At 46.4% G+C, this 14,613-nt stretch overlaps 1 protein-coding gene across 7 annotated transcripts in view; it reads left to right on the top strand.

Moving 5' to 3' along the window:
* epb41l2 (erythrocyte membrane protein band 4.1 like 2) overlaps positions 1-14,613 on the top strand; it is a 45,260-nt gene that overhangs the window by 24,556 nt on the left and 6,091 nt on the right. The window contains exons 11-18 of one of the 7 annotated variants that reach the window (XM_030346018.1): positions 1,244-1,396; positions 1,602-1,699; positions 2,277-2,449; positions 3,261-3,337; positions 8,552-8,611; positions 9,956-10,135; positions 12,619-12,687; positions 13,134-13,766. In XM_030346018.1, the coding sequence (XP_030201878.1) occupies positions 1,244-1,396; positions 1,602-1,699; positions 2,277-2,449; positions 3,261-3,337; positions 8,552-8,611; positions 9,956-10,135; positions 12,619-12,687; positions 13,134-13,766 (1,443 nt within the window). The other 6 variants (XM_030346019.1, XM_030346020.1, XM_030346023.1 and 3 more) reach the window with 6 other exon arrangements.

Genomic DNA, 14,613 nt, shown 5'->3' with positions numbered 1-14,613 from the left:
ATGCATTTGTGGCGGGGTATGTTATAAAAGAGGAAATGGAGTATGTGAAATAATATGAGACGGAGAAGAAGTCTGTATGTCGGAGGTCTGCGATAGTTTTTGCTATAGAGTAAAACAGGTCGGTTCCCTTTAAGGGCACGCTTCACTTGTTTGGCAACAAGAGGAAAGTGCCTGCTTATCCCACAGAGATTCGGTGTGTTTATAGATGTTTATCATGGCAGATAACCAGACCGATCAAGAATCCAGTCTTCGTACATACACCACGACAGGATTATTAACATGAAGAAATACAAAGAGTGGGAAACAAGGCAAGCAATCTGTTGAGTAATCCAGTTGTGTTCACGGCAACGCTAGTACATACAAAAACAGGCATGTATGATGTGTAGTCGTTCAGAATCACCTCCAAACCCCTCTGGGGCTGTTGTTTACCGCCGTACCCATCGCCGTTGCCATGGCGACTAAGAGCAAACCCCCCCCCCCCCCCCCCCCCCCCCCCCAACTTCCACTTTTTGTTTTGATCAATGTCCCAGCGCACAGAGAAGAGCAAGGTCGATGGGCTACTCCCTAATAGCATGGGATGGGCACGTGTGTGCACTCGTGTGTTACAGTAAAAGCATCCATTATCGACATAATAAATCCTTAGCCATTAGCCGAGCAGATTTTGCCCTTGTTGGTTACCGACTGGTATCAATGTTTCCTGCCCATCCTTGTCTGTCTGTCTGTCTATGTTTCCATCTATCTTTCTATTTGTGTCTTAACGTCCATCGGTTCTGTCCCGGGCTCCTAATCTGTGTTTCATCTTCCTTTGAAACTTGTATTAAGACCTCTTCACCTCTTTAGATTTGTTTCTTCCTTTTTCTGTGTCTGGCCTGGTTAGTGTGTCAGCCTGCCAGCTAATTGAGTTACAGTTCTGTGTGTGTGTGTGTGCGCCTGAGTGAGGCTTCATGTGTGTGCGCCTGAGTGAGGCTACATGTGTGTGCGCCTGAGTGAGGCTGCATGTGTGTGCGCCTGAGTGAGGCTGCATGTGTGTGCGCATGTGTGTGAATCTTTATTGAATTTCTGATGCACCAATACTGTCTAAGAGCCCGTCATGTCTAGATAAATTTAACTCAGTGATGCATCCCATATTTCTTATTGGTCTAGTTCAAATACTGTTAATAAAAGAAAATGCATACATACATAATAACTGTTTATGATATTCCTTTATACTTGTGTTTTATATCGATGTTCGTTATTGTTACAGGATTCTGAGGGTGTGGACATCATGCTTGGTGTGTGTGCCAATGGGCTGCTGGTCTACAAAGACAAACTTCGCATCAATCGATTCGCCTGGCCCAAAATACTCAAGATTTCATACAAAAGGAACAACTATTACATCAAGATCAGACCAGGAGAGGTATGGAGACGCAAACTCGCAACATCCAGCATAAACAATGCGGTTGTATTATTTTCACTATTTAGTTTAGTTTTGATGTTCTTTCCATGGTAACACAAGTGAGGGAATAGTCTGCACAAACAGGTTTATAATGATGCACGCCTAAACTCTCTTCCTCCTTCTCCTAGTGTTGATCTGTTTATGGCCTTTTTTGTTTCCTTGATAGTCTGAGCAGTTTGAGAGCACGGTTGGATTCAAACTACCCAACCACCGTTCTGCCAAAAGGCTGTGGAAAGTGTGTGTGGAGAATCACAGTTTCTTCAGGTAAACACGCACATGCACACGCATGCACGTGCACACACATGCACACGCACACACACAAAGGCCCATATGCACGCACGCACACACACCCACAGACGCACGCACACACACATGGGTGCACACGCACACATCTCCACTTAACAAGATAACTCAAGTTAATACACGTGGGCTCATGGTAGCACAAATGTAATAAGACATGACAGTTCATAAGGAGTCGAAAGACATCAGTTTAATTCATCATTACAACTCAGTCTCTGGAGAGTGTATGTGCTGCCCTGTCAGTGCTGCCCTAACCAATCAGTAGAGAGAAATACTGTGTCTGATGTGATTCTTTAGATTGAACTAGGGGTGGGAATCACAGGGTACCTCATGATACGATATGCGATACCTGGCACACGATGCAGATTATACTGCGATTATCAACATATTGTTAGACAATCCTATAACGAATACAAAATTAAAGTAATAAGAAATAAGTGCGGTTTTCCTTTATTCATGGTCCAAACTGAGTTGTTTTCTTTAGACCCATCCTCACCTGAACAGCTACCTGTAGATGCAGTGTTTTCTCTCCGGCCCTCAGGTTGAACAGCCCCGAGGTTCCTCCCAAGGCCCGCTTCTTGACCCTGGGCTCCAAGTTCCGATACAGCGGGCGCACGCAGACCCAGACCCGCCTGGCCAGCTCCCTCATCGACCGGCCCGCGCCCAACTTTGAGCGCACCTCATCCAAGAGGATCAGCCGCAGCTTAGACGGAGGTATTGCTCCCTCTCGTAAGCACCAACAGAGGCACGCACGTGCACGCAATCGTGCATACACATGTTAAGTTCACACATGCACCGTTGGACAAATCAGGCACACGAAACACAACTACAGTAGGATAGTGGGTGTAGTTTTAAATCGATAGAAAGGAAATACAATGCACATCCTAAAGGCTGGACCAGAATGCTGTATTGAGTTGCAGAGAGGTGTGGACGTGGGTGTGTTTGAGAGAGAGAGAGTTCACATGCATGGTTTGAGTGTTTTCGTCTGAACAGATACAGGAAATAGCTGCGACACATGTTTCCTTTCACAGAGAAGGAAAAGGAGTACAAGGAAGGGCTGGATTTGTTTAAAGAAATGTTCTGCGATATATTGTATTAGGAGAGGATCATAGTGTTAATGCATTCCAGAAAACGGAAATTAGATTTATAATCAAATCAAATTGTACAATTTGATCATTTAAACCATCTAATATATTTCAAAGTTTTGAGCCGTCCAATTTTGAACAAAATCCTCCCGTGTCTTTTTACAACCTTAATTGTTCCACATTCCACCATTATGGCACCCCATTAGATAGAAATGGGATCAGCTTCACTGGACATAACCCAAAGACCACCTGATTGTTTACTGTGCCATGACACTGACCCCTGGTGGAAGGATCCGGCTGTGCTGCTCTTTAAAGCTTGTGAAGTGACCGTTAGCTCCGCTTGGCTCCACCTGTAGTGGATCAATCCATTGCTCTGTCTGCTGCATGATGACCGAGCGATGTGTCTGTGTTGTGTTTCTTCTGCTGTTCATCTCCTTCAGCACCTGTGATAAACATTACTGAGGCGGGCAGTGAGAACGGCCACGAGCCCCACCTAGAGCTGCACTCTGACTCAAAGGTGAGTATCCACAGTAGTACAGTTTAGGACAGGGGCGAAGAGAGAGTGCGTGCGTGCGTGCGTGTGTGCGTGTGTGCGTGTGTGCGTGTGTGTGTGTGTGTGTGTGTGTGTGTGTGTGTGTGTGTGTGTGAGCGGGCGTGACTTAGGGAGGAAGAGATAGACTAAGAATGTGGATGGATACAGTTGACCTCCTCTCTAGCTTATCTGGTACACAGAACAGTCCATCCTACCATCGAAGACGTAGCTACAAAAGACGTCTTAAAGGACATATGCTTCTTTTGTCAAGTAGTGCTGAGACCAAGTAGTCAAATGTTCTGATATTCTTTCGTTATGCAGGTACTCAAATCAGTATTTGAATGCTTCGGGTTTTTTTAACCAAAAAATACAAACACCAATTACCGGTATATATTTTCCTATTTTCGTTCGGAAAACTTAATGTATGTTTGTACTCAAGTCAGTCCTGTTGTAAAGTATCTGGAGTTATTTCAGCAACTCGGAATAGCTATCATGGCTTCACTCTATGATCTTATGAACAGGATTTGGTTGAGATCAACCCTCTGGTGAATAAGGAGGATTCAACCTTTATATAGTCCCCCTTCTCTAACAGGCTCTTGACGCTAACCTAAACTTTGCTCCGACCAGGTTAAGGGGTTGGGGCTTTTTTCTATTTTGTTGTGTAGAGCGGTAGCATTTTGATACACACCGGATGATGTTGTCGTTATATAATTACAGAAAGTGTGTCTTCCTGCATGAGACCCACTGATAGACCCAGAATTAGCCACCATGAGATAGTCTCTCTGGGACCTCATCTAGAGCGGGTCATTAGTGAGCTGTTCAGCAGCTGCTAGCGGTCATTAGACTCTGTCTCTCAAACTATCACCCTGCTCATGGGCCTGACTGTTTCTACTAGTTTAGTTTCCGCAAAAGTGGTCTGATAACCGGCCACTGTTGTACCATGTCATGAAATAGATGTCACAATGTAATGCTGTGACTCACCTGTGGTGCAGCTTTCGACCCAGGACCCACCAAATATTATGTGTTGCGAATTCTCATTACCAAGTCCAAAAAGTTGAAAAGATGATGTATTATCTTTTACATGGTAATGAGGTTAACTAGGCATAGTGTCCTTCAATACGGTATCCCCCTTATCACTCCTCAACCTCCTAACAAAGTGCAACGAAACAGGATGAATCTAATAGGCTTTTAGTGCTCTTTCACCGGGCAGTAGCCCACCGCTGTGTTCACCTCGCTCCTTCTCCCCCCTCCTCCCACCTCCTCCCACCCGCACGGCAGAGCCCACTGCCACCTCCTTGTCCCCCACCCACCAGTGGCACGCCGTGCACCCTGTTCCACACTATGCACCCTGTCCTCCGCAGACCTGCTCCGTGGTGCCCTGCTCACCGTGCTCCTCCTGCTGTAGTTTTAAAACCAGAGTGCCGTGTGTGTTTCACTGACTAACGTTGTGTATCTCCTCTTCTTTCCCTCTGTTTTCACCTCCACCACCACCACCACCTCCACTACCCCGCATGGTCCCATTTATATTGAATTTGCAAAACACTGCACACGTTTTGATCTCATTTACACGGTGCACTTCCTTCCACACCTTTACTCTTGTGTGTGTGTGTGTGTGTGTGTGTGTGTGTGTGTGTGTGTGTGTGTGTGTGTGTGTGTGTGTGTGGTTCCGGTGTGTCATGACTCAACATCCCGCCCCCCCACCCGTCCCTCCCTTGTTTCCTCCTTCCTCCCTTGTTTACTTTTACCCTCGCTCTCGCTCTCGCTCTCGCTCTCGCTCTCTCGCTCTCGCTCTCGCTCTCTCTCTCGCTCTCTCTCTCGCTCTCTCTCTCTTGCTCCCTTCCTTCTTTGTTTCTCTCAGTCCATTTTCATGTTTCCGCCCTCCTTCTCCTCCTGCTCCTCGCTCTCCTCGCTCCCCCCTTCCCTTGACTCCATCTCCGAGTTTGAGAACGGCCTAACCGACATCTCGGAGGACGAGGGCGCGGCGGAGGACGCCGACGCCCTGCGGGCTCCCTGGGCACTCCCCTTGAACGCCCTCGTCTCGTCCACCTTCCTGGACCTGTGTCTGCCCGACGGGGACCGCCTCCCGCACACCCACCACCACCACCACCACCACCACCACTCTGTTATTTACCCGGTCCCCAGCCACTCCCACACACCCCACTCCCTCAGCCAAGAGGCTTTGAGGGAGGAGCTTACCGGTCAGGCAGCGCCCGTAGCGATCGCAGGGGCCGCTAGTGGGCAGGGCTGGTTCTCTCCAAGGGGTGTGGTTAAATACGTGTCCTTTGTCCTGTGTTTCATGTCCCTTCTGGGCAAGAACGTCAGCGTCGCCGTGCCGGCCGAGACGTTCGCAAGCATTAAAAAGAAAATGGGCATTTTGACAAGCACCTTGTCCAGGATGATAGCGAGTCGAGTGGGAAAATTGACCTCACTTTTCACTACGACCTCAAAATTCATAAGCCAAATCGCTAGCGTTGTGGGTGTGAGACTCGCGATCTCAATGCAGTTTCTGAAATGCCATCTGCCCACCAGGGTCCTTCGTCTGGTCTCTGCAGTACCCAGGCACCCTCTTCTGTCAAACATACCCTCTCTCTCCTCCGGCACCTCCCTCTCCTGTCTCTCCACCCTCTTCTCTCTCGCTGCTCTTCCCTCCATCACCGCCTTCTCCAGGCCTCCGCGGCTCTCCTCCTTCTCGCTGTCCCTCCTGTTTGCATCCCTGCGACGCTACCTTGCTAACCCCTCCCCGTACTTCCTTCCCTGCCTCCTGGTCGCCTTCCTATTGGTCGTCATGCTGACCGCCAGCCAGTCCCTGGGCTTGGCCTTGATCATAGCCACACCCCTTGGGCTGACCCTGTGCTTCCTGGAGAGCATGGCCGCCCGTCAGAGGAGGGCCGTGTTGCCGGTGTTCAGTTCGGACGCGCCGAGCGGCCGCTCCGGGGAGCACAGCACGAGCAAGCGGTGCCCAAGCCCCACCCGCACCCCTCCCCGCATGAGATACCACGCACACCCAAACACGGAATGGACGCAGGAGATGTGCGACCCTGCAGCGTAGATACACAAACCAACACACACAACCCCGTAACCCATCATCACCGTGTGTGTGTGTGTGTGTGTGTGTGTGTGTGTGTGTGTGTGTGTGTGTGTGTGTGTGTGTGTGTGTGTGTGTGTGTGTGTGTGTGTGTGTGTGTGTGTGTGTGTGTGTGTGTGTGTGTGTGTTTTCCCTTCTTTCCCCTCACTCCTTGACCTCCCCCTGCTTCTCACCTGCTTGTCCTGCTTGTAAGTAATGAAGAGGCTGCATTATAGATATATGAGTAGAGCTTTTAAACACGGGGACAGACGAGAGAAAAATATTAAATTAAAATACCATAAGGTTTGATACCTGACTTTATATAAAGTTATATTCTAATGTGTGTACATTGTTGTAAAGTAAATGTAGGTGAATATTGAGTTCAAACGTTTTAAACCTAACCTTTTATTCTTATATTGCACTTTATAGATTTGCCGAGTTCGCTTTTGATGCTTGCGTATGCTGTTGAGTATCTTGGCTGCAGAATTCGAAGCCTTTGCTATTAATAGATGAGCATCTACGCCTCACTTTGAAAAACAATAATATACTATAATAGACGTACCATATTCAGTAAGGCACCCTTTGAATTCCTGAAGTATCCAAAAAAAAAATATGCTGTGCATAGTTAAATAGTGTTTGATGCTTAAAGTCGATGCAGTTAAAGGCACTACTGTTATATGTAGTAACAAACAAAGACAAAAACAGTTCAGGGTATGGAAGCCTGTCAGAAGCGTTTGTGTTGGCAGTGTTATCGGGACAAAATACAATTCTACAATGCTCTACATTAATTCCACATCCTTGGACAACCGTTATATAAGAGTTAAGTTAATTTGGGTTAAGCTCACGCTTCGCCATCATTAATCTTCACATCACATGGCCAACAGTCAGAGTTCAAATGTCACCTGACCCGATACATCCCCTCCAACGGAGCTACTCAGCCCGAAACGTCATTTCCATTTCACTTTTTATTTTTTTTATTCATGACATTGTCTCTACATTGTCATGACCGCCTACGCCATGGCTACGGTCAAAGGTCGAGGAGGCGGAGTCAAGTACAGGCCACCCCGAAGCTGCGCCCACCCAGGTCTGTGGGGCCAATCCCCCTTCCTTGCAAAAAAAATATTTTCACTGATGAAAAAAGTATTATTTTTCTCTATGTATGAATACTGTTACAGTATAAATTATTGTTTACAAGGATGTCGCTGTATCTGGTTTTTCACAGTATTATTTTAGCATGCTTGTAGTTCTGTGTTCCCATGCATGGTAGAGATAATCTGTTACTCTCTCTGATCAAATGCCATCAGTTACAAGGACCTGAATAGCTGGCCCCTGCCCAGGTTCACATCCCCCCCATCCCACCCCCCCAAATAGGATTACATGTTAGTCTGTCAATCTTCTGTCGTGGGTCACTGGGTCGCTTTTTGTTATTATCCCATCTGTTTCATTAAGAGGTAGAGATGGACAGCTTGTTAAAGACCCAATCTGACGCTATTCAATTTTAGTTAGCAAAGTTCCAAAAATGGATGTTCTACTATGAAGCGGCATCGTTTCTGTCCCTGCGGGAGCTTCAAATATGATTCGATTTGAATCCCAGATTTGGTCTTTAAGATGAGGGTTTAAAATCGCATGGACGAATGGGTGACCCTGAGCCCAAGGCACCTGTTCATTCCTGTTGGATTTTGGTTCTTACTTTTGGTTGTGTTTTTGTGGCTGCTGCTTCTGGGTGTGGGCGGATTCTCTTTTGGTGTTGGTGTGTTGAGGTTTTCTTGTTTGCAGGAACATGGGTACAAAGTGCTGCAATAGCGAATCTGACGCGTGTATGTGTGTTGAGTCTATGTACCCATCTTCCTTCCTTCATCACAGCTCATTTCCTTTGGTCTCACCACATGCCTGCCTGGTGTTTTGAATAACATTTTTTAGGTTTACCACATATTTCACGTATTTGTTTTGCCATTGTATGGAATGGATTCTAGGTCATCCATTCCTAGATTTAATTTAAACTCTTTGGACTTCACATTTTGTGTGTTTTATAGTCCTTATTATTTACAAATCTGCTTATTACTTCACATTTTTCATTTTATTTATATTTTTTTCTCTCCATTGTATTTTGTGGTGTGTGTGTCTTTGCCTTCCAGAGTCCAATGAGAGTGCATGGGCAGAATATTTATGTGAGGCACAGTAATTTGATGTTGGAGGTTGGTACCGGTGAAGTCTGATTGTTTTAACATAGGACCCGTATTGAATGAACTCTGGCGGCACCTACCTGTTACAATCAGAACTACAACCTTCTCTGTACTGTGCAGTACAGGTCCGCTGCCCTCTGGCACTCTCAGGCTCTGTGTGCATGCACTTGTGTTGTGTACTGTGTGCGTTTTCTGTGTGTGTGTCAGGGCTAGACTCAATTCACTTTCTGGTCAACTAGTTTCAACGAAACTCCTAATTCCACGCTAATGCATGGTTTGAAAGGGTAATCTGAATTGACACTAGCCCTCTTGTGTGCGTATGTGCGCGTATACCCGTGTGCAAAGGGCTGGACTTTTGCATGCTCCGTGCGCATGTTGAGTGCCGTTTTTTTACCACCATTTGTCCGTGCCGTGTTTTACCGATTGGTGATTGGTTAATGGGATTTGCTAGGGAGCTGCGTTTTAACCCAACTAACCCTGCCACCCTAACGCAAAAGGCCTCTTCCTGTTTTCTATCTGATTGTGATTGGCTGCCAGTTTGACTTGCAGTTTTATTAACCTTATATATACAACAGCCCTCCTCAGTAGAAAATGGCACCAGAAGTGACTTAAACATACTAAAATATGTTGTTTCATTTCTAATATAGTCAAATCTGCTGGTTCTTTTACTACATAAACATCTAAACACTAGAACGTCATATATACAATCAATTTTCTCAATACTGGTAAACAGTTATTTGATATACATCTTCGTCTCTTTATAAACAACATTCAAAAACAGCAGTTCCTACAATAAAAATATAGGAACAGAGTCAAGAGATGAAGATAGCTGACTGCTTCTTGGGCCGGTAATAGGGAAAGACTATAACATTAATATGAAATAGTATAACATCCAACCTGTCACTGTTGGTGCCATGTTCTGTAAGGGGTCCCAGTTTTACTGTTTTTAAAAAGAAACTAGAAATAATACGAAGAAGCCCGATCTCACTGCAGCACACTCAGACAAACGCACTCAAACACACACAAACACACACAATAGCACTAATGAACCCTGACTGCAGTGAGGTCTGGCGTCCGTCATCCCCTCTTGATTGACAGACTGATGTATCTGTAACCTCCGTTGTCCCCCCCATCCCCATTTATGTCCCTCTTACCTTTTCTCTCATTTTATCCCTTGACCTATGACCCACCCTTCTGTCTCCCCTTCACCTCCCCTTCATCTCCCCATCCCTCCCCATGCCATTTCTCCCCTCCCCACCGTCCACAACACCTTGCCCATCCAACTATAAACATCCCACCCTGACCCTGACCCGCCCCCATCCCTTCCCCCCTCCTACCCCCTCCCTCCCCCACTAGGACCATGATAAGACCCAGGAGGATGTGCTGAGGCACCAGGCTAGCATTAGCCAGCTAAAGCGCTCCTTTATGGAGGCGCCGCCCCCCTCACCTCCTCAACCCAACCAGTGGGAGAAACGCTTCAGCTCCTCCCCAGCCGCCACGCTCCGTGCACAGCACCACCCCCCGGAGCAACCAGCGGTAGGTCTTGATGTAGTCTGGCTGGTGCTCTCTGACCTCGCTGCGTGGAGACGGCCCGTCGACGACGTGGATCACTGGGCTACCCGACAGGGGGAAAGAGAACATGTGGAATGTTATGCGTGTGTGTTGGAAAACTATAAGTATTTTGATTAGTTTACTTTGTACAATTTATTTGTCCAGATGTCGCTATGTATTTTATCATCTGTGTATCTATGCATCTATCTTTCTAGTTGTGTATCTATACATCTAATCTATGTATTTATACATCTATCGATTCACCTATCAACCTATACATCTAACTACCATTGAATCTACACATCCATCTATTGTAGTATCTTTACGCCTCTCTCTTGAGCTACACTGTTTCTTGTTTTGCCGCCTCTATGTGTACATCTAATTGCATCCAGTGTGGATCTCATGGGAGTGTGTCCCTCTCGTCATTACTGCCGTTTCTCGGCCATGCCCCTTGTAGTCTGGCTGGCTTTGATGTCACAAGCTGTTCATGAAAACTTTTTATACTGGAGAGCTTTTCAATGACTTGTGAAAGACCGTTGGTACTCTGACTCCTACTGGGGCCATTGCTTGTGGTGAACTGTGGTGAACTGTGTTGGTCCGCCGATTGGACAAGCAAGGGTCTGTTCATCAATGGCTACATGCTTTCATATTAGCTGTGTTTCACATTCTTTCCCTTAACTATTACAGAATAACGTATTTGTGCTGCTGAGTGCTGCTTTATCATGGCCCGTCTGAACTTATTAACAAGCCTCTACAGTTATGGAACCTGGAGTCTAACTGGAGTTGATGGAGATTTGCTGAGTTTTCAAGGGGACAAGGGAGAGATGGAAAATGGGAGCAATCCGCAATCAAGTTTCGGAGCTTTAATTGGAATTGGGCACAACTAATAATATAATTTCGTCTAGCTAGACAGAGATGTGTGTGTCTGTGTGTGTGCTTGCACATTTGTGTTATTAACTCAATAATGCATTTATTCAAAACTCTCTCACTTCTCACAAAATGGATATTTCTGTTTACTTGTATGACTGTGCTGTAACCGTGTGTCTATCTCTCTCTGCATGTGTGTTGCTGTTCTAGAGCCTTGAAGAGGAGATAGCCTTCATTCTTTTCAATAGAGACCCATGCTTTGGTCTTCACTATTCTGCCGTTGCGGCTGCTCACAGTGAATTTAAGCCAACACTAGACGATGCTCTATCCTCTTATTTCACCACTACTACTATCCTTTCTGCTACCACTACTGCTACAGCTACAACTGCTTCTGTTATGACCACTAATGCCTCTACTACCACTGCTACTGCTGAGTCTGACTCCATCTTCAGTACTCACTCCACGCCACTAGGGGGAGCTCTCGTTACATCACAGCGATCTGCTGCCGAGGTGCCAGTAATGTCAGCACTAAGCATTTTGGGTCAATTTACTTCTCATTCGACCTAATGATGCACAGTGCTTGGCTAAGCTTAGTGCCAATTTTGTAATTGGGTTGAATTGTATTTTGATATACAATAATTAAAAACGCTCCATGAATTGGTTTAATGGTACGTAAAATGACTCAAAGACTTGAATAGCTTAATACTTTATGATACGCTCATACTTTTAGACCTGTTGAAGATGGATCTCTGTTGCCTGCTCCGAATGCCGGACCACTTCGTTCATTTTCCCTCCTTCTGGGAAAATGGGTTGTTTGATATATTTGTGGATGCAAACTGACCCTTTAGAAGGCATTCTAATCAGTCATGGATGCTTGTGAATGATAAGGATCATTTTTTTGTGTTTGATTATGAACGGTCGGGTACTTGAGGATGATGCTATCCAAAAATATCTGCACTACACATTATTCAGACAATCCATTTTTGACTTCTTCCATCTTGTCCACAAGGTACCAGTGACCTACAAAGACTGTTTGAAGCCTCTGTCGGGGACCGTATGTGATCCATCACCCACCCTGTACTGAAGCTTAATGTCCCAGTCGGCACTGGCTGGTTGTTGGAAAACTTTTGACAGTCCACTGTCATCCTATCCTAATGATGAGATGGAAAGAGTCTGCGCTGAACTGTCTAAATAACCCATAATCCCCTAATGATCTCCTCAGTGTTATGTTTTCTGTGAACTTTACAGATAACATTTCTCCAATGTTATCGCCATGTGACTAATGGACCTCTGTTATCTTGCACTCTCCTTCCCTTTCTTTTGTATTATTCTGCCGCCTGCTGTTCAGAGTATGCACAAACTTTGACAAGTCAAGAAATATGATCAAGCAACTTGTATTCTATTGCATATAAACAGAATGTCGAAATTGTAACGTGACAATTTGACATTTGGCTATTGCCCAATTAGAGCGCCCAGTTCACTGGCCCGTGGTTTTCGGCGTAACCACAACCAGTGCTTGGATGTTGAAATGTGTTGCAGAGGACATTCTAGCTGACTGTTGTTTTTCCGCGGTATTTACTTGTCGTTTTTTTGTTACACAGGCCAGTGTCCCAACAGAGGTTTCCGCAGCCGATAACAACAGCTTCCCTGATACCAAAGAGCCTGGAAAGGTGGCCCTAACCGCTTTTTAACCTCTTTTAGTTCAGTCCCTTCCTCGCTGCCCTTTTCCATCCATGCTCTATTGAACTTTCTTCACTTTTCAATTTAAATCCATACATTTTGTATCTCCTTCAACTGAATCTGGCCGCATCTCTTTCTCCTGTAATCGTCCTCTTCATTCCAGCTGTTTCCATGGGCAGAATTGTCCACTTCTCATCTTTTTTTTGTCTTCGTTCATCCTTTTTTTCAACGTTGATCAATTTAAGTTAGTTGTTTTGTGTCTGATTGCTTTAAGGGTTATTTGTTTTGTTATTTTTTAAGTTCTGTTTTCATGCGTTTGTGGTTTTTTTTCCTCTGTGTGTTGTGTTCTGGTGTGTGTCTTCATGTGTGCGCACACTTCTGTGTGTGTGTGTGTGTCTCTGTGCGTGCGTGTGTGTGTGTGTGTATGTTTTTATAGACGGCCCAAGTTGAAATAGAAGAGACTCATGTCATCCAGGAGGTTTCCAAGGAAACCAAGCCTGCTACAGTCACAGTGACTGTTAGCCCCTCCCCCGACGCACCAGAAGGTGTGGCTTTGCAGCCGGAGGTCAGGGAGCAGGAAGTTGTGGTCGTGGTGGAAGAGGCCTCGGACACGGCCACCAGGGCTCGGCAAGAGAGCGTTTCGTCCGAGAGCGAGAGCGACGAGGAGGCGGAGTATCAGCCCAACCTGCCGTCGCCCATCTCTCACACGCTCATACCCGAGGAGAAGGAGGAGGAGGTAGAGGAGGTGGAGAGGGAGGAACAGGGAGAGCAGGAGAAGGGTGTTGAGCCCGCCCCCATTACCAAAGAGACCGCTCCCCATCCCATCGAAGCCAGCCAATCCGCTCAGGATGTTGAGAGGGAGAACGGGGCCGAGGAAGAGAAAGGGGAGACGGATGACAGCACCGAAGATCCCATGATGACACCAGACGAAGTCCCCAACGGCCACGCCCTCCCTGAGGAGGAAGCCCCCGGAATGGCTGCTTTGGCCGAGGAAGAGGAGGCTAAAGTAAACGGAGAGTCCCCGATGGCAGACTCAGAGCCCCGCCCCCAGGTTATTTGTTGCTCCGAGGTAATTAATCCTTTGGGCCAATCGTGGCACATCGCTGACCTTTTGGTCCCGCCTACCAACCCTAGACATGCCCATTATCCCTGCATCCCGCAGCCATCGACCCCTTCTGCTCAGTTACATCCCACACCCACGTCTCCTATCCCCTGTACAGTTCGTAGCGCCCCAAGCTCATGTCTTAATCTAAAGGAGGGGTGCTGCTTTGAGACATATTTACCATCCTGTACACCTAGTTCATATAGGGAATACATAAAATGTGGAAACGCCGATTTGATAGCGCAAACAGAGCCTTGAACCTCTCTGTCTGCTCAAGGCTGTAGCCATCAAAGCGACTCCCCCTCAAGGCATAGAGATCAGATGATGGTCCCCGTCCCGTCCTGAAGACGTCAGTCCCCTAGTGTTGTGACTGTAGCGGTAATCCCTGCTGTGTTGGTGGATGTGACCATGGACCATCCACATAAACCCTTTGAGTTGACCATCTCATTTTTATGTGCATCTTCCCAGTCCAATCCCATAGCGTGCTGTGTGGCCAGCTCCATTTCTACGTTTCATTCACACACCTTTTTGTTTTCATGTGATGGGAGGGGAATTTGTCATGCGGCCTATCATGCAGTTCAAATGCTTTTGAGTGCATCAATGCTCTGCATGCGATACTCTTTCATCCTTACTGCGTGTGGGCGTGCGTGTGTCTGTCTGTCTGTCTGTCTGTATTTGCCCTCATTTAATCTTTGCCAGTGATGAGTCATTTGACATTGGTGTCTTTAATTGGTCTCTATGGCAACAGCATGGTAAAACAACTAAAATGAAAAAGATCCCACACTGCCAAACATTTCTGACTGGGGCACCGGTG

The sequence above is a fragment of the Gadus morhua genome, chromosome 21 (assembly GCF_902167405.1).
Source record: "Gadus morhua chromosome 21, gadMor3.0, whole genome shotgun sequence".
Classification (NCBI taxonomy): domain Eukaryota; kingdom Metazoa; phylum Chordata; class Actinopteri; order Gadiformes; family Gadidae; genus Gadus; species Gadus morhua.
The sequence above is the reverse complement of the archived record's forward strand: the minus strand, read 5'-3'. Positions and strand labels throughout refer to the sequence as shown.